Here is a 19,884-nt window from a genome sequence, read left to right as displayed (position 1 = left end):
GGCTGACAGACACTTGAGTAAAGAGAGAGAGAGAGAGAGAGAGAGAGAGAGAGAGAGAGAGAGAGAGAGAGAGAGAGAGAGAGATGTGTGTGTGTGTGTGTGTGTGTGTGTGTGTGTGTGTGTGTGTGTGTGTGTGTGTGTCAAGTCGCATTTTTACATTTTGAAGCTCCGGGGGGCAGAGAAGGGGAGGGCGGCGGGGGGGGAGTGACAGCCTCACCTGGGACAGCGTCGACACCTTTGAACGACCAATCAGCTCCTCTCTCTCTCCCTCTGCAGGTGAGTTTAAGTTGGCCCGACCCACATTCATGTTCAGAGTACAGTAGGAGAGAGAGAGAGACAGACAGAGAGAGAGAGAGAGACAGGAGAGAGAGAGAGAGCAGCATGCTTCAGCAGAGCGGACAACCCCTGCCACAGGACTAGTTCACCTTTTGCCTCTTTTTGCGCTTTCATCTCTGCAACTTCAAGTTCCGTTTTCTAACTTCATTTTTGTAAAACGTCCCTGAAAAAGAAGAACCACTTTTGCCGCACGTTTTTTTTTTTTCCTTCTTCCCAGGCGTGGATGCGTGCAAGGAGCGTGGATGGTTATGTAAGTTTTCACCGAGGAAGAGAAGGAGGAGGAGGTTGTTGCGGGTGCAGTTTTTTTTAAAACTTATTTTTTTGCATGAATTTAAACTTGAATGAAAAATGTGAAAGGGTGCGCTTTGCCACATGTTTTACACCCGGGCAGGCTGAGTGTGTCTCTTTGAAGCCACAGGTTTTTGCAGCGCTGTGTGTGTGTGTGAGTGTGTGAACAGGAGGCGTCATGTTTGCGGCAGGTTTTTCCACCGCTGCACTTGTGAGTTGAGTTTGAGCTCGGCAGGTTTGCCCCATGTGCTGCTCGCAGATGTTAGAAAAGTCTGCTAAAAGTCCGTTTCCAGCGGAGATCTGTCGCTTGTCTGCGGGAGTGAGCTCCAAAGTGCAGCTTAAACCTCTGTAATAATCCTATAGTGCTCCTATAGGGGCCTATAGCGCGTTGTGGCGAGTCTATAATGAGCGTGTATCCTCCTTTATTTCCTATCGCCTATAATATTCCTGTAATATTTCTTCTTATTCGGCGTTCAGTGGTGCGTTAGTGGTGACTTGATGGTACTTTATGATGTTTTAATCTGCTCTGGTGTTACTATGATGTTTCTATAGCGACTTGAAGTGTGTGTGTGCGTGTGTGTGTTGAGTGCTCGTGGGTGAGTTGCAGTGATTTTTTTCCCCCTCTGAGCACATTGTGATATTTTTAACCTCCTGTGGTATTGTCGTACATGTTTGCGCTGCTGTGGTCGCATGGTTGCTCATGATTACACGCTAGGAGCTGCGCCGCTCCGTGCCGTGCGCTCAGTTTCCTGGTTTTGAACGCATTCCGGTGTTGCATTTCATCGTGAACTTGAGTCTCGAGTCTTCCCGGCTTTCACTTCCCCTCCGATTTGCTCTGTGCCTGATGCGGAGGTGATGGAGTGTGCAGAAATCTGCAGGGGAAGGGGGGAAAAAAAAAATCTCACTCACAATGGATTCACAAGGAACCCGTGTTGTAGGAAGACACAGGAGGAGTGAATGCGTTTGATCTGACTGAAAATATCACATAATCACCAGAACAGAGCTGCAGAACCACCGTGCTAATACATCGATAGGTAAAGTTTTATAGATACATTTCAAAGTGTGCAAATGTACCTAAATGCATTAGTACATGTGCATGACATTCACTGAAAATATATGTTGAAAAGTGCCCAGACCTTATTTTTGGCACTTTATTTGGAAATGCATTTACCTGTTTTTGTGTCACACCTTTTTAGACTGTCTAGAATCCTTATGGCACTAATTCAGTAACTCAGTATGACTTTATTTATGTCAGAATTGATAAGAATTATATGAGGATTGGGTCTTTTTTTTTTTTTTTTTGTAATGTTGTTGGTTGTGTGCCTGATTGTGCTCCCTGCAGCACTGCCTGCACAAATAGGTTGCCGTGAATGTCATCTGCATGCACGGTAATGCATTCTGACCAACTTTACATGTATTGTGAAACTTATCTCAGCATATTCCTCAGCGTGTGTCACAGTTAATGACTGCAATTTACCAGGCACTTTGAAATCTTGGAACCAACAAGTTGATACTGCAGTTTCCGAGACACGTGAGCTCAGATCAGGCCTGAGGGGATCAAATCTGCCAGAGTCCTGCCAAAGACTTTCAATATTACCAGAACAGAAAACATAATAAGACAATGCAGGTTATCGATCAAGTACCTGACACATAATAGTGAGCATTCTTTCAAACAGAGCCAAAAACTTAGCTAAGAGCAAGTGTCAGATTAATCTTAAATGCAGTCATCACGAAGTTAACTTGTTGCTCTGTGTGTTTGTGTGTGTGTGTGTGTGTGTGTGTGTGTGTGTAGGAGGAGGGTCTGGAAAAAAACTGCAGGGGTGAGGCATTTCAGTAAAACTGTCACTGTTGAGCTACAGCTTAATGATAAATCGCCCGGTCTCCTCATGTCACATGCAGGCAGCCAGTGGAGTAAATCCAGTGTTTATAACAAACTGTTTAACATTTATTCACCAACAGACGTGGGGGGAAAAAGTGCTTAATCATTGTTATTACTCATGCAGCAGTCCATCATCACACCTAATCTGTGCTGCAGAGTTGTGCATGGGCATCACATGGCTCAAACTTCAGATGAGCCCGACTAGTTTACCTATTTTGTTTGTTGTTTACCTATTTTTCCTCTTTTTAATCATAAAAACTCCACCAAGAGCTGCCAAAGTGGAATAGCAGCTTTAATGCAGATTTAATTCATGTTCATGACATAATAGTTGAATGACAACAAATGGCATCTGCAGACGTTGAGTAAGCCATCCATCAAGTAAACTTAGACGAGCCAGATGTTTTGATTGCAACATAAAATCTCACCGCGGCGTTGATTCAGTGATTAAATATTTTCATCATGAAATCAGCGAGTAAAAAATAAAATAAGAAACATTCACTTTAGTTCACACTTGCATGATCAGCTCATTAGAGTAAAGTCGGATAAATCCAATGCGTGCAACATCCGCATCTGCATTTCATCTGCATCTGAGCCTCTAATGTGGAATAAATGGAGCACATTCCCTGCAACGAGCGCGGCGAAGGCTGAGATTCAAGTTCGCTCAAGTTCTGTTTTCATTTTTTTTTTTTTTTTTTTTTGCCTTTTACGAGCTGTTGGACAATGCATGCAGAGTTGAAATCTTTGTTTGATATGGTGAGTGCCAGGCAGCGAGACTAAGATGGGTTAAGTCTATAATCAGCTTGAACAAAAGTTACACTTGGCTTTGACTATCAGTCCCGCTGTTGACAGAATGACTGGCAGCTTGAAAATGATTTAGTGTAAACTTACTTTAAACTGCAAGGGATCAAGCCGGATCTGTAGGCCGTTTGACCTATTTGACTCTGTAATCTTCAAATTCCTTGTTTGTCATCATCATGTTGGAATGCAAGTCGAGGCTTATCGAGCCGAGCCGGGGAGTTTTTGTCTCACCGTGAACCAAACAAACGTCTCCGCAGAGTCGAGGGCTTTCTCTCGCCTGCCTTGCACGTCAGGCTTATTCTGTAATAGTAATAATTCATTTTGCAGTTAACACATGATTTAAGTGTCTTTAAGTGCCTTTGCGCATTAATAAATCAAAACCTGTACAGCAGCTTACTTAGCGCATGTGAGCCATTTCACATTTACAGTTACAGGGTTGTGTGTGTTGCTGATAGATTGAGCAGCAGTTTGTCACAGGCAGCCCCTCTTTTACGACTGAAAGCCCTCTTTACCACTTTTCAAATTCCCTGCTTTTATTTACATTCCCGGCGTTTCATTTTAGTGAAACAGTCCACGGCCGCAGGGCATCACCGCTGACCTTTGTCCCCCTCGCTGTTGGTTGTTTTTAATGTCGGCGACTCACTAACTGAGGATTAATCTTAGTCCAGTAGAAACGGGACGAGGTATTGTTTCAAACTCAACCTTTGAATAAATTAGCTCAAACTTTAACATTTGAGGAAGAACTGGCTGCGGCGGCTGCAGTGGCACTAATGCTGGATGGATGGGGTGTGGGAGTCGTGCATGATGGGAGAGTTCTTGCAGGGCTGTAAAGGATGCAGGATCGGTGCACATCAGGTGGCCTGTATGAGGTAAAGGAGCGGTCTTCATGCACAGCAAACTACACAGAGAATCAGAAGAAGGTGCTTTTATGTGTGGAACCTCCTGATGAGGCTCTTTTAGGAGCTCACCTACAAACCCCGGCGCTGTGGCACAGTAACCTACTTTACCAGGCGACGGCCACGGTGCTCTCACTATCTGAAGCCCTAGTTTCTACTCCAGAGCACAGCACAGTTACAGCAGCTCAGTAAACACGAGGCTCGTTTAACATAGCAACCAGTTTGTCTGTGTGCCAAGGTTATTATACGCTCCCATTTTCCATTAGTTGTTTTTTTTTTTTGTTTGTTTTTTTCATTTTGACTTTTTGGTTTCAGTTTCACTTCAGGTCTCATTCGTTTCAAAGTGGCTTTGCTGATTTTGTTTAGTCTATTTTTTTAATGCTTCGTTTTAGTTTTTAGTCGTTTGAGTGTTAGTTTTAGTCTCTATTTGTAATAGCTTCAACAAAGCTATTAGACCAACGATTTCTCTATAATTTTATTTTGGTAGTTTTGTAAACACACAACACAGTCGTTTTTGTTTATGTCAGTGAATGAAGATGTTTTCTCCACATGATAATGACGTTGCTGTGCATAAGACTTGGAAATATCAGCTGCCCGGTGTGTGTGTCAGATCACCTGAGGGCCGGTCAGCAGCTCTGATGTGCGGTGCGAAGGCTGTTAACGCTGCAACAGGTCGTCTCAACAGGAAAAGCTGCTGATTTTCTGCACATGTGCCGTTGTAAATCAGATCTGGAGGCCGGCGACGGCACCGAGAGCTGAACTTTCTATAGGCTCTTGAATGGACGGCAGAGGAGCCTGTACGAATTCAGTCGGTACAATGGGAAACAAAGTAGACAATGTATATACTGTAGGCCTCGGCCTTCGCTAGGAGGGGGCCATAAAGTACATGACAGACAAGGAATGCAGCCCCCAATGTGAGACCAATGAGGAGCTGACCCCCCTTAACACACACACACACACACACACACACACACACACGTCCCTTTTGGGGAGTGAAAAATCCCATCTTGCAATGCGGTCGCTAATCTCTTGCCACCAGACACAACTTTGATGTGCCCCCCCTCGCCTCCTCCATCCCCTTCCATGGGCCCCTCACTGCCCTCTGTCCTTCCTTATTTCTCTCCATTCTCCTCCTCATTCACTCCCTCACTGCCCTTTCTCTCTCTCACTCTCTCTCTCTCTCTAACCCGGTGCCTTGCTTTCTCCTCAGCCCGAGTCGAGGTGGTGGTTGCAGTAATGACACATCGATGTGCTGTTGCTGTTGTTTGCCACTGAAGGAAAAAGTGCATTGATGCTTCAAAGAAACAGTCAGTCGGTGTTCAGAGGATCAAAGAGGAAACTTTTAGTGCCACGTTTAGTCAGGTTTACAGTGGAAGTGCCATACACAGCAGTGGAAAGAGGGTTTACACTGATCTGAGGCGAGTTTGGATGTTGTGGTGAAGACTCTTATCACAAGATTACCAAAGATCCATTGAAATACAGTTAACATCTAACCATGGCCATCATTAGTCATGGTGTTAGCCCTGTCAGTTTTTTCAAAATGTTTTTTTTTTTTTTTAATGTGGATGGAAGCCGTCCATCCACCCAGAGTCACCATTTCCAAAAATGGTGACAAAGTGTGTGAATCTGAAAATCCTGGCCTGCTGTTTCAGCGTGGACGGGGAAAACACAGCGTTCTGAATACGATGATGTAAGATCATCATGTGATCATGTGTTGTAGAGCGAATGTTGTGTAGCTGTGTGTACGCGCAGTGGGGGGGGGGCTTTGTGTGTTTCAGTGTGAGCAGCGGGCTTTTGGAAAACGGTCTGAAATGACGTGAAAACATATTGCAGGGTAGTGTTTCGGTGTGGATGGAGGGCAAAAAGTGTGAATTTTTGTAGTGTGGACATCACCTAAAACAGTAGGTGACAGTCCAAAATATGGTGAATTATTAACATCATAATACACACATGCACTGAAGTTTGGTGTGTCTGCCTAAAACACACAGCCTGTCCTGTACCATTGCACCTGAACACAACACAGATTAGTTTACTTCTCTGCTGATAAGAGCTGAAGGTGATAATCACGTGGGGCTGTTGCAGGGGTCAGGGCGCAGGAAAAACGCTGCGTAACCCGTTTCCACTGGACGCCAGTCCCGGGCGGTAGTGGGATTTTTTTAGGTCAGTGTGAAAGGGGGTGTATCTGTCAGGCGCAGGAAGCATCAGGGTGACTTAGTGCTCAGCGAGTCCATCCTTCAGCTGGAAGTCCTGGGTCGGAGTCCCAGCAAGCCCCTGCAGAGCTGCTGTCATGCACTTGAGCCTGACCTCTGACCTCTGACCTCGCCTCAAACCAATCGGCAGCATCAGAAATAACCTGCTCACATATGGAGAGAGCCGCTGGCAGCAGTCGCAGACCTTAAAGTCACCCGTTGGGCCTGTGTGCGTCTTGAAGCTGAGGCAGGGCGCTGGGGGAGAGGAGCATCCTGTCGGGTTCGTTCGCATAATGAACTCATTGAGGAGGCTGCAGGGAGAGTCCCCGGCTGATTGATATGTATTGATGTCAATGAGGTTGAGTCAGAGTTGCGCTTTGTGAATGAGCAGGCTGCGGTCTCTGCAGAGTATCTCACTCTGACTCACTCCCGGTTCAGAGCTCAGACAGGAGCAACGCGACTTCCCCCGGCCGCGGCCAAGGTGTGTTTGTCTGTGTTTCTCTGTGTGTGTGTGTGTGTGTGTGTGTGTGTGTTTTTCCTCTTTGTGTGCAGGATGCACCTGGTGGTCTGCTTAATGTGGCGTCTTTCTATAGGGGTCTGCATGCATGTGTGTGTGTGTGTGTGGGCTTGTGGATATATGTGCCAGTGTGTGTGTATATATACATAACACACACATTTTCCCTAACTTTTGACCCACGGGAGTTGTAGGTTATCTTTCACTGCTCTCGCTATGAGTCAAGCGAAACTTTAACATGAACGCTCAGAAACGCCCCGAACCTCCAGAGTGTCATGAGGAACAGCGTCAGAGCGGGCTGACGGTCTCTAAACGTATTTAAATCGGTGTGTAGAGCAGCTTCACACCGCTGTCATATTGAGCTCATACTTCATCTCAGTCGTCTAGATTCCTGAAATATTGATTGTACTCAAAGGGTAACTCACAGTAAACACCACAGGAGTAACATAGAAATTAAAACCAGCTAAATCTGCTCTGTTGCTGGCATGTTTGTCTCATTTGGCAGCTGACGGTGAATTATCTGGAGCCTCCGTTTTCTTCCAAAACCCCTGAAACACTCGTTGGTGAAGTAGTAAAAGTTCCCAGTGACTCCAGTGTGGCTGATTAACCCAGGAAAAAAAAAAACTCTCAGCCGAAGAAACATTTGTGTTTTACCGAGCAGCCAATCCAACACTGTGAATCTCGCCAGCATTCATTTGTTATTTGTTTCTCTTATTTTTTTTTTTTTAGCATTGTGCTTTTACAGGTTTGAACGCTCAACCTGTGAACTCCTAGGTAGTAACTCCTGAATCATGAAGTCTAGAGCCACACTTTTTTTTTTTTTTTTTTTTACATCCACTAATAGTGTCCCAAGGCGATATTTTTGCTGTTTTTCTTCCTTTGCTCCTGTGCAGATTAGCATTTGTTAAGATGAAACCTTTTTTCTGCACAGGCTTGTTGGACAAAGCCATTGACCTGTCACCTCCTCATAAGTTAAACCTAAGCTCACACACACACACACACACTCACAGAGACACACACACACACACACACACACCCTCAAATATGCATTCTTGTGTTGAGGCATAAAAGAATGCCCGCTTGTTTCCACATTCATGCAGGTAACTGTACATGCATAACTTAAGGAAAAATGCACAGACATATACATGTACAAACACAGGCACACTTACACACTTATATTATTCATTACCCTTCTCTGTCTCACACACACACACACACACACTCACAGTCAGGTCTGTGTATATTGTTCCCTCAGGGTGTGTATGGGCATGTCAGCTCTGCTCCAGCCTTCACTCGTGGTGAACTGGGGAAACTAATGTCGTCCTCTTCTGTCCGTCTCACTCTCTCTCCTTTTTCCCGCTCAGTCCTTTTGCATTTTTTCTCCCTCTCTTTGGCTCGGTTTATGGTGAATTTTTGTCAAAGTTTGTAGTGAATTTTTGTCAAACCTCATAACTTTCCAGTGCGTCTGTTAGTAGAGACATCCAAAGAGAAAAAAAAAAAAGCATATTCAGTGTACCAATCAATCATCATTTGGTCACATTTGAACTGTAGCAGAATGAAAATGAATCACTCAATTATGTATTTAGATTTTGACAAATGCATTTCCACGGCATTATGATTTAATACTTCATTTGGTGACAGAAAAGCTTCTTCTTCAGATGAGCATGAAGACGCTTTGTTTTGTTTCTGTTCAGCCTTTCTTTCTAATTCACTATCTGAATCACGCGACATTACATTTTGCAAAAAACGTGGCTTTAAACTCGTACAGCCCCATCGTTATCGTTTCTCTCTCTCTCGCTCCCCAGTTCCACGTCTCTTTCATGCCCACTTGAACTTCAATACCAGTTAATGCTGAGTGGGCACGGTTGCCGCTGGTTTTGTGTCTCTGCTGATTTTTTTTTTTTTTTTTTTTTTTGGAACTCGTCCTCGAACACTTCACACTGCAAAAAGTCAAATCTTACCAAGAGTATTTGTCTTATTTCAAGTAAAAATGTCTTATTTCTAGTCAAAATATCTCATTACACTTAAAATAAGACATGATCACCTCAGAAATAACTTGTCTTTAGACAATTTTCACTTCTTTCAAGTGAAAATTTACTTGAAACAAGTTAAAATTTGCTAGAAACAAGAAACAAATTCTGCCAATGGAACAAGCAAATTTTTACTTGTGACACAAGTGAACAAGTAAAAATTAGCTTGTTCCATTGGCAGAATTTGTTTTCACTTGAAACAGGTGAAAATTGTCTAAAGACAAGTTATTTCTGAGGTGATCTTGTCTTATTTTAAGTGTAATGAGATATTTTGACTTGAAATAAGACATTTTTACTTGAAATAAGACAAATACTCTTGGTAAGATTTGACTTTTTGCAGTGCACACAGCGACATCCGACACTAACTAAACCAAAACCCTGATGGAAAATTAAGAATAACTTTGCTGGCGTTGGGATGAGTTTGGATGATGTGGCGTGTGGCGATGGACGGTGGTGTGCTTTTATACCAGTATTTTCTTTGGTGAAAAAAAAAAAATCTTGACATTAGCAGTTTTCCTTTTGCTTTATAAGCCATCGGTTAGAATTAGTGTTAGGAAGTTAAACAGGTCAATCTGTGTCTAGAATCTATTTCATGGACAGATTTGTCCTTCAAACAGCTGTATGTTTATTCAAATTTCTCGGCAAAAGCTAACTTTTACAGGATTGCACTCGAACACATCATGACGACATGATACCGATAATCATTTTTACTCTTTAGTTTGAACTTGAACGCCTCGTCATGATGAGCAGACAGCAGCTGGGGAAATTGTGAGCCCGTGTCAGTTTTCCCTTTGATGTGTGCTTCCCCTTACCTTAACCTGAACCCAACCAGTTATCTCTGCTACACCTAACCATAACCACGAGTCCTAACCCCAAATAAAGGAAGGCCAGGAAGGGAGCAGTGTTTTATGGGAACAGGCTGGTTAGGTAAAGGGATATGGTTGGGTGCAGGTTAAGGTAAGGGGAAACGCATCTCGACACCTGTTATGGATCTCCTGCCGTGTTGTGTTCTGACTTGTAGGCCGACTCGGGTGAGATGCTTCCCGAATGTTGGTGGTCGCTCTTTCATTAAACAGGTATTATTGCCGGCGTGATATGAGCCTTTTCAGAATCATTATATTTTGTCCGGTGTGGAGCCTCACTAAGTGACAGCCGCCAGTAAGAGCAGGAGAGGAGTCGACCCCTGTAGTGAAAACACTCTCGCTGCTATGGGATGGTCTATCCAGACACACACTGCAGTCACATCATTAGTCCATACTCACACACACGACAGAGAGATAACAGCACTTCCTCCAGGCGGGAGGTAGCCTTATATACTGACAGTTTGTGCTATTTAAAAAAGTCTTAAACTCATTATAAAAGCCATAATTGTTTAGGCTTTGCTACAGCATCTCATTTTTTTTTTTTTTTTTTTTTTTTTTTTGTGGGTCAGGTGGGTGGGTTGCAGGTCTGCTGAGAATCAAAGCTGTGCAGGTCAGACACAAATCGTCTGGCGTCTTGTTTCAGAGGAGGAATGAGTGAATACGTGACGAAGCAGCAGCTCACTGCAAAAAGTCCAAATCTTACCAAGAATATTTGTCTTATTTCTAGTCAAAATATCTCATGACACTTAAAATAAGACATGATCACCTCAGAAATAACTTGTTTTTAGACGATTTTCACTTGTTTCAAGCTAATTTTCACTTAAAACAAGCAAATTTTCACTTGTTCGTGTTACACGTGAAAATTTGCTTGTTTCATTGGCAAAATTTGAGATATTTGAGATATTTTGACTAGAAATAAGACATTTTGACTCGAAATAAGACAAATAATCTTGGTAAGATTTGGACTTTCTGCAGTGCTGGATGCTGTTGTAGTGTGGATGTGGGTCGGTTTAGTGTCATTCACAGTAAAAGTGGATGGCGTGACTGTTTCTAACGGTAACGTACTGCGACACAGAGCCTCGTCTCTACTGAACCTGAACCAGCTTTGACTCGATTTTGACCCGATGCTGTACTAGTGTCTGTTGGCACGTTAATGATTAATCACCATTCATCACCGTGAAGATAAATCAGCTGATTTATTAGACAGGTGTAGGCTAACACCTGAGCTTTTGATCTATTTCTCAGTAGTACAGGTGATAATCTTTATTAATACAGGCTGATTTGATACTCATATGATAGAGATAGATAGATAGATGGATACTTTATTCATCCCGGAGGAAATTCACTGTTTTTTCAGCAGTATCCACAGATTACAAGGTTAAATAAATAAAAAATAAAGAATAAGAATAAGATCTAAGTACAACAAATTAAAAGAAATTAACTTCCATTTCATAGGTGTTCATATTCATTGTGTACTTCATGCACCGGGACTATGGATGAAAATGAGCTCTTTGGAGTTTAATCCAGCAAACCTGTGTTGTGCATGGCCCCAGACTCAAGTAAAGTAAAGTAAAGTAAAGTAAAGTAAAGTAAAGTAAAGTAAAGTAAATGTCCTGCTGTATCTCAAATGAGTAAAAAAACAACTTTATAAACGTTCTACATTTTTAATAGAGTAATCAGTTAATGAATCGACAGTTTTGATAATCCATCTGTGGTGGTTTTTGCAAATTAAATTAAATTAAATTAAATTAAAATGAAAATAAATGAAGTGTCTCCTGTCGTTCAGGTTTGAAAAGGAATCAGGACAGACACTGGACCAGTCGACTGCGACAGCGATGCCTTCCAACAAGTACTCTGCTGCTATCATGGAGGAGAACAACATGACCGCCACTGTGAGTAACACACACACACACACACACACACACGTATATATTCCTAACAGCCGGGGGAGTCACAGTGTTTCTGTCCTGTGTGTGAATGGGTGCAATGAGTCAAAGTGAAATAATCTGGAGAAGCTACAATACTTTCACTTGCACACACACACACACGTGGCACACACACACACACACACACACACACACACCACTCCCTCCACCTTTGTGCGGGCCAACTGTGGTTTGACAGAGTGTGTGTGTGTTGTTGCCAAGGCAGATGCCTAGACAGGAGTGCCAGCATGTTGTGTGAATCCAACCGAGAATTCATGTTGGCCCTGAGGACGCAGGCATGTGCCATACACACGCACACACACACACACACACGCATACACACACGTGCACATGCACACAGAAAGCGTGAAAGAGAAAGGCACAGCTGCATCTTCACCAGGAGGAAACGGGAGATGAAGGATTGAGCAGAAAAGGATGGAAGGAAGGATGGATGGAAGGGGAGAGAAAAGGAGGCAAGGAAGGAAGGATGTGGAAAACAGAGTGAAGGAAAGGAAGGAAGGAAGGAAGGAAGGAAGGGTGCACGGAGGCTTGTAAAACACTGGCGTCTTTATCAGAAAATGGATTCATTTCAGCTCTGCAGAGGAGAGAAGTGCAGCACACGTGCACTTTCCTCCCCCCTCCCAACACACACACACACACACACACACACACACACTTCCCCATTCACATACTTGACATGCACTCATATGCCCAGACACACACAAACATACACACACATACACACACATGCTTTCAAATTACAGTTTCGTACACATACACATACACATATGCTTTCACAATGACACATTCATGCGCCCAAATATTTTCGCATAATTGTGCCCACACACTCTTTCATGCACGTGCGCGCACACACACACACACACACACACACACACACACACACACACACACACTCACACGCAGGGGCCCCTATCGTCCGTTACGACTTCTTCCTCTTTTTCATTCTCCCTCTCGTATATCACTCTGTTTGAGAGACTGACTTCCTTTCCTCCGCCATCTGCTTTTCTATCACCTTCCCCTCTCTCTCTCTCTCTCTTTTTTTTTCCTCCTTAGCCTGTCAATCTCTCGTTCTCCCTCCTTTTTTGTGTACACGTTCTCCATATCTCCTCCATGTCTCATGATTTTAATCCCTTGTCACAGTTTATTGTTCGGCTGTCTGCGTGTGAACCGGTTGAGCCGCCGTCTTGATCGTGTGCGATATGAGCCAGATAATCTGCAGGCGTTTCGACGGCTTGGAGGTGGGCAGGCGCTTATGGTGTCGCACATCTCTCGCCTAACCGCACGGTGAAGTAACACAATCGCTTTCAGGCTCAAACAACGGGTGCGGGCCGTCGTAGCGCGGCTGCTTCCTTGTAGCGAGCGAACCGCGGCTTCTTCCACGCGCTCTTAGACTTCAGTGAACGAACAGGTAGATTTATTCATGTTGCAGCATAAAGTCGCGTGCGTTTCCCCCTGTTCTGGCCCTCTGTTCACACCAAGCCGATGTTTCCAGTGTTCAAATAAACTCTTTACATTTGGAAAAGGTGGCCTGGTGTTGTCGTGTGGACAGAGGAAACAGGGCTCTTTTGAAAAGCAGCCGTCGTGGCTGTAAAAAAAACAACAACTTTATGAACGTTCTACATTTTTAATAGAGTAATCAGTTAATGAATCAATAGTTTTCGATAATCCACTGTGGTGGTTTTTGCAAATTAAATTAAATTAAATTAAAATGAAAATAAATGAAGTGTCGATGGGAGCGTCTGCAGGCCTGCGTTAAAGCCTCTCAGCGTGCACGGGCTTTTGGAAAACAAATACCAAAACACACATGACACACATTTTCAAATTTTACCCGGCTTGGTGTGGACACGGGCCGTGACTACAATCTCTCAGAGCGGTTCTGTGTTTCTTTGTTTCCTTATAAATGTAAAGCAGACTGTCGCTGAAAGGCTTCACTCGGTGTAAAAAGTCCAAATAAAGGTCAAATGTGGATTAAGGAATGTTAGGAAGGAGCCTCACTTCTCTCAAATCATCCGTGGGGCTTTCATCTTTGACCTTTGCCCTCGCTGAAGGGGTTACAGTAGCTTCCTTTACATCAGTAAACGCGCATCACATTCATTTGAGACACATTAATATAATTACCATAAACAAAGGAGATCATCTCTAAGACTTGTCAGTCAGTGCAAGCAGCCGCATGCACAGAAACATTGTACACCACTGGGTTGGATTTTGTTGGAAATCTGCTGGATTGCTTTATATGTTAAAAGAGAAAAGGGCGCTGTTCCTCTGGAGCAAACAGAGCGAGTCGCTTGGAGATCGTTTTTGTGAAGGGTTTATGGAAAACACCGTTTTAATGTGGGTTTGTACTAACAATATCATTATTGTGAGCTAGAGGCTGCCAATCATTCTGTGGTAATTACAGTGAAGTATCACTCTTTACCTGATGAAATATTGATGCACCAGCACCTTTAATCTTATTTGCTCAGGACCCAGAGCGTGACGTTCCCGCAGAGCCGACGAGTCGCGACTGACCCGGCCTGAACTTGTGGCTCCTTCGCTCCAGTCTGGGCAGATGTTTCCAGAAAACTGTTAGTTAATTTCGGGGTAAGAGAGAGATTTAGGTTTGGCTTAGGCCGGGTCATGTCTCAGTTCCATGGAACCCATCCACGTTTACGGCAAACAGCCTGGGGGAGGAGACGCAGGGAGCGGCTGAACCGAGAGGCAGCAGCCGCCCAGCTTTCCTCCGCGGGCTGGCTCGGAGGCGGCTCAGGGCTTTGGTTTCACTCCCTGTGAAAATAAAAGCCTGTCGAAAACCTTCTCGTCTCACACTGCAGTCATACCAAAACTTGAAATCACATCTCTAGCTCTTAGACCAGCTTTCCACACTGCAAAAAGTCAAAATCTTACCAAGATTATTTGTCTTTTTTCAAGTCAAAATGTCTTATTTCTAGTCAAAATATCTCATTAAACTTAAAATCAGACATGATCAGCTCAGAAATAACTTGTTTTTAGACAATTTTCAAAATTAGGTTGATACAAGAAACAAATTTTGCCAATGGAACAAGCAAATTTTTACTTGTGACACAAGTGAACAAGTGAAAATTGACAAGACAAGTCACTTCTGAGGTGATCATGTCTTATTTTAAGTGTAATGAGATATTTTGACTAGAAATAAGACATTTTTGACTTGAAATAAGACAAATAATCTTGGTAAGATTTTGACTTTTTGCAGCGCACCTGGCAGGAAGAGGCTTCCTGCCCGACCACGTTGTGTTCAGGTACAACCACGATGAAATCCGGACGTCGGGGTGCAAGATCCCATCTGTCGAAACCCATCTGAGGACGGCCCGGGATGCGTTTGGCCGTAGTGTTGAAGTGTAAATGCTGAGTCTCTCCAGCACGCATTTTGCAACCACGTGAATGCAGAATGCAGGGAGCAAGTGATGCAAAGTGCTTATTGTGAAATTTGAGGAATGTACATCGCCAGAAGAAGTGATGTGGGATCAAATGAGGATAAGAAGAACGTGATTTCACCGTGTGTGTGTGTGTGTGCGCGTTAATGCCGTCGGCGTAGAGGTTATCCAGTTCAGTCTGGATTTGAGACGTGTGTGTGTGTTAGTGTGTGACGTGGCACACACGTTTTCACGGCTGTCTGAACAGGGAAAACCGGACGATGTCAGCTGTTCTCAAGTTTAACAAAGGGTTAAACGTGAAACGAGTTTCTGATCCTGCGTAAACGTGCTCGCCTTCCCAAATGAGTCATCTGTAATTGAGGCAAATTCGAAGCAAATAATGGGACTTTTTATTGGACAGCAGGTAACTGAGGTCCTTTGTTGAGAGCACAGCAGCACTTTTACAGCCTCGCTCACTTAAAGTTTACAGGTAATGTAATGATGAGCGTCAGGTAATCGTTTTTTGTTTCTTACGTCAGTGCGGTCGTGCCGCGTCGCGGAGCAGCACCTCCTCCGAGGCTCGCCGTCGACTTGGATTTGTGAGTATTTAGGCGGCGATAAGATGTTTTGACAGCGTTGTCGGAGCGCCTCAGGGCAGCCTGCAGCACACCGAGGAATGTGTGTGTGAGATGAAGGTGGGCAAAATCTGCACCGTGCAGGGCTTTACACACACACACACACACACACCACACACAGCGGTACAGAGATAGGAAGATGCATGCACAGGATACACACACACACACCCCTCACATCAAAGGGAGAGGCAGAAAGAGAGACGGAGAAAGAAAGTGATTATTAACATTAACTGTCTGCGTTTCCACCGCATGAATCAGGGTCTAAATTCAGTTCTGGGGCATTTTTTTACCCCCCAAAAAAGTACATGCTTGCTGGGTGGTACTTTCCAAAAACGTACAGGAACTCTGGGGGTGGGAGGAGGCGGCGTTTCTCCTCCCGCCGCTCGTTTTAAAACAGATTCAGAGGCTGGCGTAGTTCTTTGGAAAATCGTCCCTGTGACGAAAAGTACCAGGTAATCTGGGTGGAAACCCGCCTGCAGTCATAGTCGTATTAGAAAGGAAAAGTAAGAAAGAAATACAGAAAGAGAGAGAAAGAAAGTGAAAGATGGAAGAAAGAAAGTATAGAAAATATTTAAAAAAAAAAACAAGTGAATTTGCTATAGCTGCAACCACGCACGTGCATGCATTCACACACACACACATCAAGGGAGAGAGAGTGACAAAAGGAGGTAGAGAAAGAGAGAGAGAGGTAGAGGGAGATTTTGGCACTTTAATGCTTCACTGGGCATGTTCACGTCTGCCAGGAGCAGCGAGGAGGAGGAGGAGGAGGAGGAGGAGTGATGAATATTCAGGAAGGCAAGTTAATGGAGTGATAATGATGATTATAATAGGCTACACTCACCGCTACTCGGCCAACATCAAATCTCATTTTTTATGTTCCTCCCCCGAAACCAGCAGAAGTGGAGCGATTCAATGAAATACTCCACACATCGCCTCGAGTTTCAGGAATTTAACCGAGAAGAAACTGGCAGCGAGCGGCGGAGGCGAGGAGGGCGCTCGGGGTCTCGCTTCGAGGAATGTGCTCGTTTGACAGCGGAAATAATTCAATCCAGGCTTTATTTTATTTTTTTTATATATATATATTTTTATTGCAGGATTGCACAAAAAGTTGATTCATATTCCATTACAACATTACACATGTACAAAACATTTCACGTTTTTTTTTTTTTAGACACTAGTGCGGTCCCACAAAGTTTACGTATTTTGTGGTGAGAAACAACAGGGAAAAAAAAAATCAAAAATAAACAAATGAAATTGATAAAAGGAAACTGAAAAAAAGAACAAAAAAAGAAAAAGCAAATACAGTAAAATAGGAAAGAAAAATAAAAATAAAATAAAAAATAAATTAATTAATTAATAAAATAAATAAAAAAAATAAAAAATAAAAAATCCTGGATGAGAGTTTGCAAGCGAGCTGACAGCAGAGTGAGAAAGCTAGACTAACATTTACCAAGCAGAAAGACACAGATTAAACACCGATGATACTTATAGACTCCTGCAGTAAGTGAAAAAAGGAATAAAGAATTTGAAAGAAGAGAGAATAAAGTTAAAAGAAAAAGCTGATTTTATGTGTGAACATGAGCTTAAATTACACTGCAAAAACTCAACATCTTACCAAGATTATTTGTCTTATTTCAAGTCAAAAATGTCTTTTTACTAGTCAAAATATCTCATTACACTTAAAATAAGACATGATCACCTCAGAAGTAACTTGTTTTTAGACAATTGTCTCTTGTTTCAAGTGAAAATTTACTTGTTTCAGGCAAAATTTGTTCCTTGTTTCTAGCTAATTTTCACTTATTTCAAGTGAATTTTCACTTGAAACTTGAAAACTGTCTAAAAACAAGTTACTTCTGAGGTGATCATGTCTTATTTTAAGTGTAATGAGATATTTTGACTTGAAATAAGACAAATAATCTTGGTAAGATTTTGAGTTTTTGCAGTAAAGGTGGCACTTTGGCAGGTTTTCTACCGAATGCACGCTGGGGAATAAAGTGTGCTACTCAGGCTGTAATTCACCATCAGTAGATTCTGTGTGTGTGTGAGTGTGTGAGTGTGTGTGTATTTTTATCATTTGCCCCGTTTGTCCGTCACCTCGTTGCAGCACTGGAATACGGCGTGTGTTTTTAGCGTTTCCTCTAAAAGAGCGTGCAGCCACCAGGCCTCCGTCTCTCCTCTTTCTCTTCTCCTATTGCCAGTTTTGTTTTGTTTTTCGCCTCATGTTTTACAAAAGCAGAGCGGTCCTGCTTTGTCCGCTCTCCTTTATCAGAGAGGGAGAGAGAGAGAGGGAGAGAGAGGAGGTGGAGAGCTGATGTGGAGGGCACAGGAGAAATTCATAAGGTGTTAGAGGGAGGAGGGGGACATGGGATTTGGCAGAGGCAAAGACGGATTGTGGGAGACGGAAAAAGGGGGGCTTGGAATGGCGGACCGTGTGTGTTTGCGTGTGTGTGTGTGTGTGTGTGTTCTGGGCAGCGAGGAAGAGGAAGAGTGCTCCGTTGAGGAGGCGAGGGTCGAAAGGGAGGAACAACGGTTTAAAGGTGCAAAAAGTGGCTGAATGTGAAAGAACGAGACGGAAAACAAGAAGGGGAAGGCGAGAGGAGGGACGGCTTTACAGCTCTGCACACACACACACGTGCATCCGTCACACACACACGCGGACGCACACACACACAGAGTACCAGGCTGCCAAACTCATCAGCTTCCAGGTGTGAGTGTGTAAAAACCTCATTTTTCCTTTCATCTGCTCCCTCCAGGCGGCTGATGTCAATAAGAAAACATTCCCCAGCCTCTCCACCTGGTTACATAGGAGATAAATCAGGATGTAGGCTGCGTTCTGTGTTGACCCAGTGAGGATACAGTCTGTCTCCGCTCCGCAAGTCGGCCACCCTCTTACCCGGTGTAACATGTCACATTTTATTTTAACGCGGGGCCTCAAATGGTGTTTCCACCCCGATGTCGAGGCTCGAAGGCCGGCCACCCCTCGAGGTGAATGCGTTTGCGAGTACACGAGAGTCAAAGTTGCTGAGTCACTGTTTGTCTGCAGCCGACAGCCGGGCCAAACGCGTGCCAAACGCTGCAAAGTCGCAAAGATGTATTTTTGGCTAATGTTAACTTTCTGTTCCGGTCTCCAGGAAAGTCGTCCAAGTCTGCGATCCTGTCTGCAATTATGTTGTGTAACACGAGTTTAATTTTAACACGGATAAAAACGACGTTTTCTCCCTGAAACATGAGGCTCAGCCATCCCTCACAGGCGGTTTTGGATGTATTTTATATATTGGATATGTCGCTGTATGGAATGAAAGTCACTAAATTAATATGTTTATTTATTATTATTATTATTATTTTCTTTTTAGATATTAGCTGTCCAACTAGCTAGCAAGGCCGGCTGACTGTCTTGCTGTTAACAGGGCAAACACATGCCAGCAGACCCTTCTCACAGCAGCCATTTTGATTTGAAATAGCAGGGTAAACACAGGTGTGTTTATCGACCTGAAGGCCAAACAGAGCCGGGGTCCTCACACAGGGTCAAAAGGTGTGTAACGAGAGTGAATGTGTGCAGAAACAGATGTGTGTTTTCAGCAGTTTAGAGCTGTAGTGAAATAAATTAATGGACACGAGGTCTTCGGTTTGAATCCCTGAAAATCTCGACAGGGAAAGTGACTGATAAATGCTCGCGTCGTTGACAATTGCATGTAAAGGTGGAGTCAGAGATGCTGGACGAAAGGTTGTTGATATTTGAAATCAGCAGCCAGACAGATTTAGTGGCCACTTTATCAGCTCCACCTGCACAATCTAATCTAATCCAATCCAACTGTTGTGCCGTATAGTTTCCTTTCCTGCTGCCTACAATGCTCAGGTTTTCTTGTTGTCACGGTAACAGAGGTGTTCATTCACTTCTATGTTTGGCATCGAGCTCATAGTTAGTGCTGCACTTTACTGACAGCTGTTTCCACTATTCTGTCCCTCTCATGTTACACAAATAGGAAGGACAAAAAATGAGAAACACCTCTCAGTATAATGCAGTCCAGTAGCAGACCTCTGCAAAGTACAACCTCAGGAATAAACACAGAATTAATTGTACACATTCTCCATAATGTCAACACAAACTGAACATGATAAACTTTGTTAAAAGGTAGAATTTA

The 19,884-nt window shown here is 43.5% G+C and overlaps 1 protein-coding gene across 1 annotated transcript in view; it reads left to right on the top strand.

Moving 5' to 3' along the window:
* Positions 1-334: 334 nt before the first annotated feature.
* dnmt3bb.1 (DNA (cytosine-5-)-methyltransferase 3 beta, duplicate b.1) overlaps positions 335-19,884 on the top strand; it is a 55,709-nt gene continuing 36,159 nt past the window's right edge. Inside the window, exons 1-2 of the mRNA XM_030056236.1 lie at positions 335-586; positions 11,580-11,685. Coding sequence (XP_029912096.1) covers positions 579-586; positions 11,580-11,685 — 114 coding nt within the window. The 5' untranslated portion in view covers positions 335-578. The remainder of the gene's footprint in view (positions 587-11,579; positions 11,686-19,884) is intronic.

This window comes from Myripristis murdjan, chromosome 7 (assembly GCF_902150065.1).
Source record: "Myripristis murdjan chromosome 7, fMyrMur1.1, whole genome shotgun sequence".
Lineage (NCBI taxonomy): Eukaryota > Metazoa > Chordata > Actinopteri > Holocentriformes > Holocentridae > Myripristis > Myripristis murdjan.
Note: the sequence above shows the minus strand (reverse complement) of the source record. Positions and strands in the feature narration are given on the sequence as shown.